The sequence below is a fragment of the Oryx dammah genome, unplaced genomic scaffold (assembly GCF_014754425.2).
Source record: "Oryx dammah isolate SB20612 unplaced genomic scaffold, SCBI_Odam_1.1 HiC_scaffold_24, whole genome shotgun sequence".
Lineage (NCBI taxonomy): Eukaryota > Metazoa > Chordata > Mammalia > Artiodactyla > Bovidae > Oryx > Oryx dammah.
Window position 1 is genome coordinate 83138722 of NW_024070208.1, and position 14827 is coordinate 83153548.

Here is a 14827-nt window from a genome sequence, read left to right on the forward strand (position 1 = left end):
GCTCCGAAGGAGTGACGGTGTTATATGCACCCCAAGGAGCTCGGCTCAGAAGGAGTGAACGATGGACACGACGGTGGAACTATGGCCCCGGTGACTCTCAGACTCATTATGCCGAGTTCAAGAAGTCAGGCTCAAACGCACACGCGGCAGGACTCCACCCGTGTAAAATTCTAGCTAGTGCAAGCTAATCGACAGTGCCAGAAAGCAGACCAACGGTTACCTGGGGTGGAGTGGGGTGGAGGGGGCAGGAAGGGGCAGGCGGGGGCTGGCAAGGCAGCCCGGGGAACTTCTGGGGCGGCGATGTGTTCACATCGTGAACGTGCTGTTATTCACATGGATGTGTACACATATATCAAGATTTATCAAACTGTACACTTTTAAATGTATGCAGTTTATTACATGCCAGTGACACCTCAATAAAGCTGTGTTTTAAAAAAATTTTCTAAGTCAAAACTTGTAGGAAAAAACCCTGCATGTTTAGTTTTAAACCTATTACACCAAACTTGTCAAAAAATGACAATGTTCTAGGACCGTCTTAAGGTTACTAAGGAAAAGGAAGAAGGGAAGGAAATGGGGTCACCATCTAGAAGGGTCAGGGGGCTTGCCTTGGGATCCCTCCCACATGCCCCCACTTCACCAGACTATGAATCCCAGACATAGCACAGCGCGCGGGGGCTCATCACACACCGGCGGAAAGGATCTGCTCTACGGTCCCAGACCCTCATCTATCGCCACCCTAAGTCCAGGGGCTTCCCTGGATCTGCCCGCCCTGCTCTGAGGGTGCTCTGTGCCAGCGGTTCTCTGAAAAGGAAGAACAGATCAAGCAAATGTGTTACCTTTCTCTCCTTTGCTCCCTGGAAACCCTGGGAATCCTCTTCCAGGCAGACCTACAAGATAAAGGAGAGAGGCTGCCAAGCTGCAGAAACAGCACGAAGCAATGTCCACTCTTTGTGCCAAAACCATACACTATTTGCTAGAACACGAAGAAGGCAGCTCACTGTACTTTGCAAGTAAAATCATATTCCTAGAGTTGTTCTAAGACGCCCTTGACTGGATATACGGAATGTGGTCTGTTTTCCCAAGTACCTCTGAGCTCAGAACCACTACAGCATTTAGTAGAAAACAACTTGTACAAATGGGTACTGATTTCCCGTTATTGTCTGGAGACTCACAAATCGGCTTTTCTCAGATGACCATTCAACTAACAGCTATTCTCAAAGGTGGTGCAGAGAGCCAGGTGGGCCAGCAGATAGCAGGGAGCCCACCAATGTGCATTAAGCATGTAAAGGAAGAGCCAAAGGAGGGAAGCTGGTGTGGTGGTGCTTTTAATGAACTATTTTTATAGGAAAATGAATGTACATAATACAAACATAAGGCTCACAGAATAAAAACATGGGCTGTAGAAAGAGGCCAGCGCCAGCAGTAAGGGAGCCTCTGACACCCCTTCCCAGCTCTGCTTCCCTACCTCCATCCCCAGGACCTGGAGTCACCTGTTTCACATTGAGTGTTACCCTCTTGCTATGCGGTTAGCCAAAAATTTCATTTGGGTTTTTCCATAAGATGTAACAGAAAAACCCAAAGGAACTCTTTGGCCAACTCAATCTACATGAGCATTAACTCAATATATACGAGTATTACGTCTGTGATTGTCATCACTGGAGCTCACAGCTTGCACTTTTTGCCCAAGTTGCCATGTCCCCATCAGTGAGAGGAGCAGATTCAGGGGACAGCAACTATTCCCAGGACCATCTGTCTAAAGGGAGAAAGGCCAGGCAGAGAAAGCAATGGTCTGGGCTTTCTGTGTCTCTTTCACTCACCACAAGAGCTCAGGCCATTTCAAGGGCAGGTGCCCATAAGTATCTGTGGAATAAATGAGCACCGCCCCTCCCCTTCTCATCCCACCCTGCCCAGGCATTCACGTCAGCGTCCCATAGACATAAGGATGGAACAACGTAGGTGCCACCTTACATGGGGCCCCGGTAACTCAGTGAGGAACGGGAAGCTCTGGGAGATGTGTGCCCCAGGGCACAGCCTCACTCTGAAAGGGAATGGACGCCCAGCGTACCTGCCTCGCCCTTCTCTCCCACCGACCCTGGGATTCCATCGCTGCCGGGCTCCCCTTTCTGGCCGGCTGGGCCCGTGGGGCCAGGCTTCCCAGGAAGACCTCAAAGAGAACAGTGAGACTGGTCAGCACCCTGGTCTGTGTGGAAAATGCACCACCGTTCCCAACATGCTTCTGAGGAGCAGTTCCCACCCCCCGAGCAGGCCCGGCTTCCCGGAGGTTGCTCCTGAATCCCCTTCAGAAGGGACCACTGCGTGCTGACCCCCAAAAGCTAGAGTGAGTGGAGACAGCATATCCATCCATCATGCCCACCAGGAAAACTTGTTTCTGAAACCAGTTCCAGTCTAACTGGGGTGAAGACCTTGGAAGGCCCTGGACGCGTCCCCAGACGCAGTCTATTCAACTGGAAGAGGAGGTGTGACCCCACAGGTCATCCAGAGGTTGCCCAGCCTGACCCCGCATGACCTCCCTCCACAGGCCCCCACGTGTTCTGAAACGTGGTTTCTACCTGCTTCTCCTTTGATGCCAGGAATGCCATCCAGTCCCGGGAGGCCCTTGTCACCTTTCTCCCCAGGCAACCCAGGGCTTCCTAAAGAAAAAGCGGAACACCCAATTCCCGTGACTGTGGCTTTCTCTTTGCCACCCTGGATCTGAGCTTGGGAGAAGGCTGGCCCACTTACCCGGATAGCCAACGCTGCCCGGAGAGCCCTTGGGGCCCGGAGCCCCGGGCATCCCTGGGATCCCCGTGCTTCCTTTCTCTCCCTTCTCGCCGGGGCTTCCGGGAAATCCTGCAAGGCCCTGGTCTCCCTGTGGGTGGAGATTGGGCCCATTAATGCTGTATCTGCCCCGGACACGGGTCTGGAGGCGCCTCCTGTATACACGTGGGCGCAGGGACTAGCACCTGTATACATGTGGGCGCAGGGACTACTGCCTGCACACACGTGGGTGCAACAACCCCTGCCTGGCAGAACTCCACTTCTGGCTTTCTAAAGGGAGAATCGAAGCCCACTCTGGAAACGGAAGAGGAGCCAGAAACGCAGCGGCAAAGAGCAGCTGCCTGTTCTGCTTCTCCAGTGCCTCCTTCGCTTCGCCCCACGATAACTTGCTGCTCCAGCTCTCAGCAAGTCTCGGGTCCTCTCTGGGGGAAGCGGGGAGACTGCTCCATTAGGATTCATTTACTGTGCGGAGCTGCTTACTACACACTCCTTGGCAGCCTTTGGTGAGGGAGGGAGACAGGTGGGACAGCGTTCTGTGGGAATGGGTGGGAGGGGCTTCCACAGAGACAGATGGGAGAGGCTTCCACAGAGACAGGTGGGAGGGGCTTCCGCAGACAGGTGGGAGGGGCTTTCGTGAGGGATGTAGTTACCTTCTCCCCAGGCCGTCCTGGAATCCCAATGCCAGGCAGACCCGCCTGCCCTTTCTCTCCTTTTGCCCCCTTGTCTCCAGGTAAGCCAGGAATGCCCTGCGGGCCGGGGATGCCAGCCACACCTTTTGGTCCTGGCATTCCTAGAAACACACACATCGGAGGCAGAATGTATGGTTAGCCGGCGCTACCCGCCCAGGACGCTGGGAAACAGCCTTCCTGTCTTTTAAAGACAGCCGCATTACAAAGGGAAAGGAGTATGTTAACCGCTCAGCCCATGCCTACTTTCCCAACAGCATAAAGCGGCTTCCACGTACTTTATTCTGCAGTCAAACTTCACTATCCAGATGAATCAGAGGGGGCGTGACGCAGGTCACGGAGAACAGAAGTGTGCCTGCTTCCACGACTGATGTGAGCGGTCAGACTAATTTATAAATAGGTGCCCACAGCAGCTGAACGTTCACATCTTAAATAGAGAGTGCGCCTCTCACAGGCCTGGGGAGGAGCCGTGAGACAGGCCTGCTGGCCTGATTCGTGGCCCCAGGAGATTCTGCGAAGCTTTGGCACCCAGACCGTCTGCGCCCCTCAGCTTTCTGTCCCCTGCCTCCTCTGTGGAAGCTGCCACTGCAGCAAATGTCAATGGCAAAGTGTGGAAGCCAGCTTAGCACCGGGGCAGAGGGCCCAGAGGAGTCTTCTGAGCTAATGTCAGGAAAGCAGGAGGCTCTGGTGCTGAGAAAACTCAGTGGATAATTAATCGCCTTTTCGATGGATCCAAATAGACGCACCTGGAGGCAGTCCACAGCCTCCCCCCATGTTCATCTTGTTAAGTTGGGAGGGCTTTTGTCTGTTTTTTTAAGCCACGGTCACAGGGTCAGCCAAATGCCCACCCTCCCTAGGCAAGCGGTCTCACACGAACATGTCAGTCTGTGTAAAAGACACTTCTCCCTGGATTACGTCCTCAGGCAGTGGGCCTCGCGTAAGCCTCGCCCCAGCAGCCCACAGGTGCCACAGGCGCGCCTGGAAGAGGCCCCTTCCTAAGCCCCACGTACCTGGCAGGCCCATTCCACCAGTGGATCCTTTGGGACCAGGAAGTCCCGGAGCACCTGGGATCCCGCTCACACCTGGGTCACCTTTAGGTCCTGGGATCATAAAGACCAAAACCCAACAGGTCAACAGCCACGAAAAGGGCCAGGTAACACCTCCCCACACGACGCCCTGCCGTGCGGGCAACCTTGGACTTCCCACCGTACCTGGCTGCCCGGGGTGTCCTGCCTGACCGTCCTTTCCCGGCACGCCTGGGGTTCCCGGGTCTCCGCGAGATCCTTTATCGCCAGTCGGACCAGTTTGTCCTGTGCAACACAGGAAAAAAATAATAATAATAATGACAATCCACGTCTACTTAGAGCAAAACGTAGAAACACAGGCTGGTCCGTCATCATGTGGGAAGAGCTGAAAGCCCGTCTGACCCCCTCTGCGCCCCGCCGGTGAAGCTCCCCCACGTTACCTTTCTCGCCTTGGTCCCCCTTCTCGCCCTTCATGCTGCCCATGTCCACCTTATCCATGGAGCCTGGCTTGCCGGGGAGCCCCACATCGCCTTTGTCACCCTTGAAGCCAGGGTCTCCCCTGGGTCCTGAAGAGCCGGGGAAGCCGTGGTCCCCTGCAGAGAGAGAGAGAGGAGGCACGGGTGACTCGCGGCAAAGGGCCCCGGACAGTGACGAGCGCGGCGTTCCTTCTGGCCAGTAGAAGCAACTGAGAAACGAGGAAGAAAGAACAGGCAGCCTCTCCAAAAGTGGCACGCGAGGGCCAGAGCCCGCACTACCCAGAAGGCGACGCCAGGCAAGCAGACAATAAAGCCACTTCTAGAGGTCATCACTTGCTAATACTCCCAGCATATGAGACTTCAGCTCTTAATTTAAATAAATGACCTTTTTCTCTCCTCCCTAAACCCCTTCAGGACTCCTGTTCACAGTGATCCCTCAACTCTACATGAAGTAACGGAAGGGGAACTCTCTCCCATTCAACTACACAAATCACCACTTTTATGTCTGAGGTTCAAAGTCATTTTTTTTTTGTTTGAAAAACAACAACATTATTTTGGACCAAATGTCATGATAGGAAATAAAAATTAAGACTTGTAAACTTGCTCTGTTTGCTACTTTGACTCTAAAGACTCAGTTCCTCTGAACTTGCATGATTGAAGATTCCACTATTTCTAAAAAGAACTCAATGGCGCCAACACAGAAAACCCCCAAACATGTCTTCGCTTTGACTTTTTGGGAGGGCACAGGCTGTAATCCCCATGAATCATGAGTTACATGAGGGGGACTTCTGGACCCCTCGCTTGACCTTCTTTCCTAGGTCTCCTGGGATGAACTACAACCTCCAACGATTAGAGAATTTCCCACAAGGCACTGGGGCCCAGACATACACAATAGACGCTTTTCCGAAGTCACCACTCCTCACCTTTGGCGCCCGGCAACCCTGGCACGCCCGCTGGTCCTGGCGAGCCGGGCTGCCCCGGAGTCCCCATGACTCCCATCTCTCCCTTGGGACCTGCGGTCAGACAGAAGGCGCGTGAATGTTGGTGGCGGAGGCTGCATGAGGGTTGTGAACAAGAGCCGGGAGGCACCTCCCCAGGCCCAGGTGGGTGGAGCTCACAGTCACTCACCTGGAATGCCAGGCTGGCCGGGAGGGCCCTGCTGTCCAGGAAGGCCAGGCAGCCCCGACTGCCCCGTCAGGCCGGGTAGCCCCTGGGACCCTTTGTCTCCTTTGGGGCCTGGCATGTCCAGGCCTGGGAAGCCAGGGAAGCCTTTCTCTCCTTTCACTCCGGGGGGGCCTGAGACAGGGAAGAGAATGGGCGTCGGCAGGACTGGCGAGGTGTCCGGAGGTGCCCTGGAGCCCGTGTGCCCGTGACTTTCTGCAGAAGGTGTGTGGCTGTGGCCACACCAGGGCAGGGGCCAGGGAGCTGCTCCCTGTCCGAAGACAGTGGTGTGTGGGGCCGCCGCTGGGCACGCCCTGTCCCAAGACGCAGCTCCCTCTGCCTGCGGGGCACCGGCAGCAGGCTCCTTCCCGGCCCTTCCACAGTGGTGAGACTCAGCCCAGCGTCCCCCGCGAGGCTCTCCCTGGCTGTCCTCTGACGCCCACCATCTCATTTGACGACGGTCATAAAGGCAGAGGCAGCTTCCAGACGCGGACTCCTATGTTACCCACGACTCACTACCCCTCCTGTGGAAGGATCAGACAGAGGCGCTGGTCCTTCTGAATTAAATAAAAAAGGTACTGACTATACAATAAAGGGGAAGTGTCTTTGGCACATAAACCAAGTTCAGAGAGAGGAAGAGAATGGCATCCGTGACTGTGAGTGTGCTAGTCGCTCAGTCCTAACCAACTCTCTGCGACCCCATGGACTGAAGCCCGCCAGGCTCCTCTGTCCATGCAGTTCTCCAGGCAAGAATACTGGAGTGGGCTGCCTTATCCCTGCTCCGGGGGATTTTCCTGACCCAGGGATCAAACTTAGGTCTCCGGCTTTATAGATGGATTCTTTACCATCTGAGCCATCAAACCTGTATCCACAAAACAGAGCTGTATCCACAAGAGAGCTGACTCTTCCCCTTTGAGCCAGATTGTGAGTTAGGGAAAGGGGGCACTCTGGAAGAAGGCTTATCACCTGATGACCCTGGGGGTCCCTGTCCTCCGGGGGGGCCCATTGCTCCAGGGGGGCCGATTCCGGGGACTCCCGGAGCTCCTTTGGGGCCTTGCAATCCAGGAGGTCCCGGGTCACCTGGATGGGGAAGAAACAGTGACCACATCGCACAGGGACACGGCCGTGTCGGGGCGCAGCACCCACCACACCAGGTTCCAGGAAGCCGTCCAGGGTTCTCATCATTCATTCAACAACCATTTACGGGACCTAGCAGGGGCTCTGAGGCCACAGGATAAGCAGGCCGCCTCCCTGCCACCAGCTGGATTTGCCCGTAAGACGTTACCTCTGAGCCCCTGGAGGCCTGGGGGGCCGATGGCGCCGTGCTCTCCAGGAACGCCCGGTCCTCCGACGTTTCCCTTCTCCCCGGGGGTGCCAGGGATGCCAGGTATCCCGGGCAGGCCTTTGAGTCCCGGCAGACCGACTCCAGGCTCACCCTGGAGACGGGAAGCACAGAGAAGCCGGTGACCCTCCGAGCCACGGTCTGTGGGCTGTCACACCTGGTGTGCACTCGGGGAGCTCTTTTGCTATTTGTGGCTCTGGCCATGGAGCAGGCGCCTAAGGACCCTGCAGCGCTCAGGGCAGTCCCCGTCACGACGAATTACTGGGCCCAAACATCCATATCACAAAGCTGAGAGAGGCTGCTGCCCACCCTCCTGGGGGCTTCATGGTGCTTTCTTCCTCCATTCCCGATAAGACACACGTTGCACACTGAGACCCAGGATGCACACGGGCAACAGCACAGACGGGAAGCAGAAAAAATGATTCCTCCGCAAAGATGCAGGACTGTGTGCTACCCCGTTTCCTTGGTATTTCCTGTCTGATGCTATTTCACATAAAACACGCTGACCCAACACACCCCGTGAGATCAGCAGCCCATGATTTACATGCCCAGTTCATCGCAGCGATGTGGACAGCAATCTGGGGAATGCTTGATGCCTACCTTCTGGCCAGGTGGACCGGGGTTGCCAGGTAAGCCGTTGAAGCCTTGACGACCCGGATTCCCAGGAGGTCCAGCGTCTCCAGGTAAACCATCCACGCCTGTTTGGAAGAGTCAAAAAAAAAATCAGTGTAAATCAATGTAAAATACTATTCCCGACATCCTCCACTTCTGACCTGCTCAGAAGAACTTGCACAGACTTGAGGGGGTCAGCAAGGAACATGAGACCACGCCGGGCCTGGTTGGGGGCGGCTGGGGGCAGGGACCACTCACGGCACCAGCCGCCCCCTCCTCTTTCTCCCTCTGTCCTGCTCCTCCATTCCTTTCCTTCTTTATAAACTTTTTTTCCTATCTGCTCCCTGCACACACATCACACCAGCATTTGCAGACTGGGAATGGTGATTTAGACTCTGGGGACTCTGAGTGAGGTCAGGGGCACCCCCTTTGCCTGGTTAGAAAACCAGCCCGGATCTCCCAGTGCAGACCTGCATCTTTAAAAAAAAAAAAATCCTGGGGCCACACCACCCAACACACGGGAACCTAGCTCCCTGCCCAGGGATTGAAGCCGTGCCGCGTGCACTGACCGAGTGGAGTCTTCGCCACTGGACTGCCAGGGAAGTCCCCGAACCCGCACGTGAGCAAGACCCCTCATGAGGCCCCAGCAGGGCTCACCTTTGGGGCCGGGAGGCCCAGGAAATCCAATCCCAGGCTGGCCGATGGCGCCCTTCTCTCCGGGGAGGCCCGGCCTTCCGGGGCTTCCAGGAAAACCTCGGTCACCTGCGGCGAGAGGCCAGCGGTCAGAGGAGAACAGGAGCGCTTTCCCAGGGGGCCCTCAGGTGAACCGGCGAGAACCCTAAGGTTACCTTGTGGCCCCTGGAAGCCGGGGGACCCGGGAAGTCCTTCTGCTCCAGGGGGGCCGGGCAAAGGCACGACTTTCCCCGCCTCTCCCTTGGGACCTGGGGAAAGAGAACAAACGCTCGGGGTGAGGGCCGCAGCCTCGCGTCCGGGACAGCGGCCCCATCCACACGCCTCCCTGTCTTCCTCCCACCAAAGCCTCGCTCACAGAGACCGACCGCCTCTTCTCCACAAACGTCCAGACTGACCCGGACGTTCGGTCGACACAGGCATCCCTTACGTGTCCAAAACAAGAGTCACGAAAAGCTGAAAACTGCATGCACAGAGAGCAAGGCGACCCCGCGTCACCACCCGTCCAAGTCAGGACCCTCTGGCCGGCCCCCTGAGCGTCTCAGACAGGACTGGCTCTCAGCTGCTCTGAGGCCCGTCCGCTGGAAGTCATCTTCAGGACCTGCTCCGCGGGTGATGTGAGCCGGGTTATCGCCAGCAGCCCAGAAAAGCCCCCTTTCCCTCTGCAAGCTGGGAGGGGCAGGCCCAGCCCCTGAGCGCCCGTGCCTGCGAGGACCACTGGGTGTCAGGATTGAGCTGTGTCAGGGAAGGACCACAGGCCTCATCCCCACTGAATCATCGTGTACCTTAAAGAATTCAGGATAAGGAGGCCCTCCTGAGGGCGGCCGGCACGCTCGTTAGCTACAGACTGTGGGAACCGCCGGGGCCTGAGCCCAACACATCTCTGCTATCAGCTCCAGGCCTGGGAACGAGGCTTTTACAATCCTCAGAGTCAACACAGCTCTCTGGCCGATCAGAGCAGCTGGGTCTCTAATCCCAGAGCTGCCGGGGTCGGGAATGGCCCAGGGACCTTCCAGAATGTGGACAACGACCAACAGCACTGCTAGCTTTCCACCTTCCAGAACCTTCTTCCCATCCTCTCAAGACCTATCTGTGTGTACCCCACTGGCTTTTCTGATAATGCTGGTTTCTGGCCGAGAAAAAAAGCTGATTCCTATCTACACTCTCCAAGAGTTCAGATTCGGAGAAGGTAATGGCAACCCACTCCAGTACTCTTGCCTGGAGACTCCCAGGGACGGCGGAGCCTGGTGGGCTACCGTCTACGGGGTCGCACAGAGTCGGACACAACTGAAGCGACTTAGCAGCAGCAGTGTTCAGATTCGAGAAGCACAAAGAACACTCGAGACAGTGCTCTGGGAATCAGGAGCAGGACGGCCCCTTCTCCAAGACCGAGGGGCTTCCGAAGTCAAGCCCAGGACGTCCTGCCCCGAAAGGAATCATAAATGAGACATTTCTCAGATCCTTGCTAAACAGCAAACAAGTAACTCCTAACTTAAGGCCAAGTAACCAGTGATTACCCAGCAATGACAGCAGTAATAAGCGACACAGCCAGCTGGGTTTGGACTTCCATCAAAGGCTGCTGGCATTTCCTGCAGTACCGAGCTGATGGCTCTATACTGTGCCTTCACAGGGAGATGACGGCTCCCAGTGGGGGCCGGGACTGATGGAACTCGGGGCTGGACACTGGCTCGGGACAGTGGGCAGCTCTTCCTGGAAACTCTGGCCGTCCACTGCTGAGTCACTGCACTCCTCAGGGTTTCCTGGCCACACCACTGGAAGCAACCCGGGCCACCTTTCACTCACTTCTCCAACCTTTAAAACGTCTCAGTAAAGCTCACGTCCTCTGTCCCCTGTGTCCAGGTCACCCCTGGCCTCTTCTTTTCTAAGTTTTGCAGGCAGCCGTGTCAGTGTTCCTTTCTTCTCAGCTGTTGTTCAGTCGCTAGGTCGTGTCTGACTCTCTGCGACCCCATGGATTGCAGCACGCCAGGCTTCCTTGTCCTTCACCATCTCCTGGAGTTTGCCCAGACTCAGGTCTGTCGCGTCAGTGATGCCATCCACCCATCTCCTCCTCTGTCGTCCCTTTCTCTTCCTGCCCTCAATCTTTCCCAGCATCAGGGTCTTTTCCAGTGAGTCAGTTGTTCACATCAGGTGGCCAAAGGACTGGAGCCTCAGCTTCAGCATCAGTCCTTCCAGTGAATCACAGCCAGCTAACAGGTCAGTGAGCAGCTACTGTGTGCAGGCCCCGGGGAGCCCCCTTCCCTGTGGTCCCCGATGATGAACCAGGGATGGCGATGCCGTGGAGCACATCCGTGGGACCCCTCACACGGCCCGCCCCCCACGTCCTCAGGTGACGCCCAGGCGGTGGGCTCTGGGGGGGGTGGGAGCTCTGGAGCACATCCGTGGGACCCCTCACACGGCCCGCCCCCCACGTCCTCTGCTGGCGCCCAGGCGGTGGGCTCTGGGAGGGTGGGGGCTCTGGCGTGCTGCCTCTCTGGCCACTTAGCAGCATGCATGGCTCCCAGATCAACACAAAAACCTGTCAAGCGACTGAAACTAGCTCAGAACTAAACAGCCAAGTCGATGTGGCTGTGGACCAGTGACTGAGTGGGTCAGATCAGCGGAGGGGTGGGAAGTATGTGGCCCGGGATACACAGAAGCCAAAGCGGGCCACTCATCGGGGAAAAACGGAGCACGGGCGTATGATGCTTTAGCGTCCACATAAAGGGCTGATTTTCGCTGGTGCATTCGGCATGTGCGTGCTGCGTGCTAAGTCGCTTCCGTCCTGTCCGACTCTTTGCGACCCCCTGGGCTGGAGCCTGCCAGGCTCCGCTGCCCATACTAGAGAGGGCTGCCATGCATGGCATAGTTAGTCATAAGGAAATTACCTTAAATTCAACTTCTTGTCATCCAGATGCTACACATATCACCTGGCCCAGCTCATAAAGGAAGGGATGCCATGCGGGAACGCTAAGGAAGGGCGTGTCCAGGCCACAGTCGCCCTCCTGGCAGGACTGAAACCAGACCCACACCCGCCCATGGCTGAGCCCAGGCTCCTGGTGCTTTGGAGCAGCACCCGAGGACCTCGGGCCTCACCTGGCTGGCCTGGGGCCCCAGGGTTTCCCGGGAAGCCCATCTGTCCTTTGTCACCAATGGGGCCAATCGGGCCGAAGCCTGGAGGCCCCGGAGGGCCGATGTCGCCACGGCTCCCAGGGAATCCGACGCCTCCCGGGGGGCCACGCTCCCCTTTCAATCCTACTGAACCCTGGAGTGAAAAAGAGAGCGTTATTAGCAGACATACCAGCGCTCCAAGCTAGCGCACATTTCCCAGCATCCACGGTAAAAGAGTCACCAGGGTCTAACGTGGCCATGGTACTTATTTACCTCGACCCGTCAGCAAAGGTCAACCTGCAGTTAATCAGTGAAACCAGCATTCTTCCGTCTCAGCAGAGCAATCACCCTGCCTGCCTCCCCCCAGACCAGGGCACACGCCACAGAGGAAGGCATTCATCTCTGGAATCTTCTCGGAAAGGGTGACTTGAATGCCATTAACTTTAAACTTCACCTCCCACCCAACAGGTGGGCACCTTTTCAGTTCCCCCAAATCTGTCAGAAGACAGTGGCCCCTTATCATCTCATTGTTCAAGGTGAGGTCCTCAGCTCCCGAGTTTACAGACCACAGCTTTCCCAGGGGACGAGAGGCGAGTCCGTCAATGACAATGACCCCCAAGTGGAAACAGGCAGTTATGGCACCAGTGACTCGTTTATCTGCATGTCCACCGTCAAGCACACGTTCAGAGTCTGGGAATCCACCTACCGGGGAGCCTCTGGGGCCGGGCAGGCCCGGTTGGCCGTCTCTTCCGGGGGAGCCCGCTCTGCCTGGCATGCCGGGCTGGCCTGGGAAGCCGGGGTCTCCTTTGTCACCCTTGAGCCGTATGTCAAAGTAGATCTCGCCGGGCTCGCCCTTGGCTCCCGGTTGGCCCATGAGCCCCGGCGCACCTTGAGGACCCTGCAAGAACAAAGCCTTATGATGCCCCCAGCAAAGACACTCGTCCGGAGAGCAAAGCAGACCCAGCAAGGAGCCAGGACGCCTGGGCAAGTGGGAACGGGCACAGATTTCCTGTCTGGGAGCCAGCCAGCAGCTCTGTGACCAAGCCCTGAGCTGACCTCACTGCCGCGCTGCCCTGAAAAAGCCTTTAGGAGGGATCGCTGGCAGGGGCAGGCACGGAAAAGCAGCTGTCCTCAGCCTGTGGGCCAGTCCCCGGGGACTTTCTTGCCTTTCACAACCGCTAACATTGCCCAGAACAGGTCAGCTCTGACTGACAGGGGCTGGATTGCGACTCCCTGGGCCCAGGAGCCAGAGCCGGTGCCGGGAACAGCCACGTTCTCCATGTCTGGCCAGTGCTGAAGTCAACACGGCTTCCCTTCCTCACTCATGGCCCTAATTCTGGAAGAGATGAGAGGGTGCAGGGCACCTGGGCAGAGGAGACGCCCGTGGCGAGCACCCGGCCAGCTCTGTAACTGCGACGCTGAGCCGTCAATGGAACAGGAGTAAGTTTCCCAAGAGACTACCTCTCAGCTCCTGGAAGGCAGGATCCTCAAAGGAGGCCCACACCCCAGGAAGGTGCTTCCTCCAGCCTCCTGAGCAGAGGGAAGAGCCAGGACTTCCGACTGTCTCAGTGAGCTGCTCTCTGAGAGGAGTCTGCAGGCTCCCTGCTCACTAGGCAGGATTTGTGTGCCTTGAGCCCCTTTTTGTAAACTCCCTTTGAAATGGATTTTGGATGTCTGTGAACCACACACACACACACACGCCCACGCACGCACCTCTGTGTCTGTGTGTAACCTGCGCTCCTCAACGGAGGGAGCCACGGGGCAGGGAGACACCCAAATCCACACAACCTTTAGACGGCACCACAGCTCCCGTTCCCCACACGCCTGGAAGGTGTCGCACCCGACTCTTACCCCAACTCTGCAGGGAAACTGCGGGAATGGCTGTTGCGCAGGTGAGGAGCTAATATTCAGAGAAGGCCGGTGATATGTCCAGGACCGCACGCCAGAAAGTGCTGATTTCCCGCCGCAGAGCCCGTCCTGGGTCCCCCCCGTGGGCCCCGTGGAGTCAGGTGTTATCTAGGAAAGCCTGCCTTGGACACAGATGTGGGGGCTCGGCTCGGAGGGGTTCGGGGGCGGCACGCTAGGGAGGCATCACCGTGGGGCTGACGTGTCTGCTCATCTGGCCTCCGAGGAGTCAGATGGTGCCAGCTAAGTTGTGGAGCAGCTGCTCCGCCCAGACAGGCAGTTACCCCTTCTCAGAGACGCGGCCGGAGCCAGCCAGGGCTTTTCAGAAGTCGGGAGAGGGGGCGACAAGGCTGTGCTGGCCACTACTCTTTAAAAACTTAACATTAAGCCTCGGTTCCTTAGTCCCACAGCCACACTTCAAGGACTCAGTAGTCACCACCGGCCAGGGGTGCCCAAACTGGACGGTGCTGACCGAGGAGGTCTATCCCAGCAGAAAGCGCCGCTGGACAGACACCGCTGGCCGGAGCTGGCCCTGGGCCGGAAGTGCCCCTGGGAGCCGAGCACACTTCGCTCAGCTCTCCTGGGGGATCAGGGAAGATGCTCAACCTACGTGTGCTGGTCCCGGGAGGGGCCACGCAGTATTTCCACCAGCCACACGCTGGGAAGGTTAGCAGGGGTCAGGGAAAACTCATCACTTGGTTGAAAGCTGCTGTGGTATTTTGTAGCATTTTCTCTCCGAGTTAATATTAGCTCCCATGAATCCTTCAGTTAGCACAGTCACTCAGTCGTGTCCGCCTCTTTGTGACCCCAGGAACTGCAGCACACCAGGCCTCCCTATCCATCACCAACTCCCGGAGCTTGCTCAAACTCATGTCCATTGAGTCGGTGGTGATGCCCAGCTAAACTCAGAAACCTCTTCAGACAGACCAAGGAGCCCTGTTCCCATGTTACCACAGTGCAGCCTGGGGTCCTCCCTGCTCTCAGGGACATTCACTGTCTGCTCATCTCTCCACTAGCTTTTCAGGACTTTGAGGGCAAGACCAA

The 14827-nt window shown here is 57.0% G+C and overlaps 1 protein-coding gene across 1 annotated transcript in view; it reads right to left on the minus strand.

Annotated features, from left to right (window-relative positions):
• The window catches only part of COL4A1 (collagen type IV alpha 1 chain), a 77574-nt gene that overhangs the window by 17357 nt on the left and 45390 nt on the right, over positions 1-14827 (minus strand). The window contains exons 24-40 of the mRNA XM_040267449.1: positions 12585-12775; positions 11864-12032; positions 8929-9021; positions 8738-8842; positions 8069-8166; positions 7412-7562; positions 7093-7206; positions 6094-6261; positions 5889-5978; positions 4930-5082; positions 4676-4774; positions 4475-4564; positions 3429-3568; positions 2743-2869; positions 2571-2651; positions 2066-2164; positions 837-887 (exon numbers count right to left, since the gene is read on the minus strand). Coding sequence (XP_040123383.1) covers positions 837-887; positions 2066-2164; positions 2571-2651; positions 2743-2869; positions 3429-3568; positions 4475-4564; positions 4676-4774; positions 4930-5082; positions 5889-5978; positions 6094-6261; positions 7093-7206; positions 7412-7562; positions 8069-8166; positions 8738-8842; positions 8929-9021; positions 11864-12032; positions 12585-12775 — 2019 coding nt within the window. The remainder of the gene's footprint in view (positions 1-836; positions 888-2065; positions 2165-2570; positions 2652-2742; positions 2870-3428; positions 3569-4474; positions 4565-4675; positions 4775-4929; positions 5083-5888; positions 5979-6093; positions 6262-7092; positions 7207-7411; positions 7563-8068; positions 8167-8737; positions 8843-8928; positions 9022-11863; positions 12033-12584; positions 12776-14827) is intronic.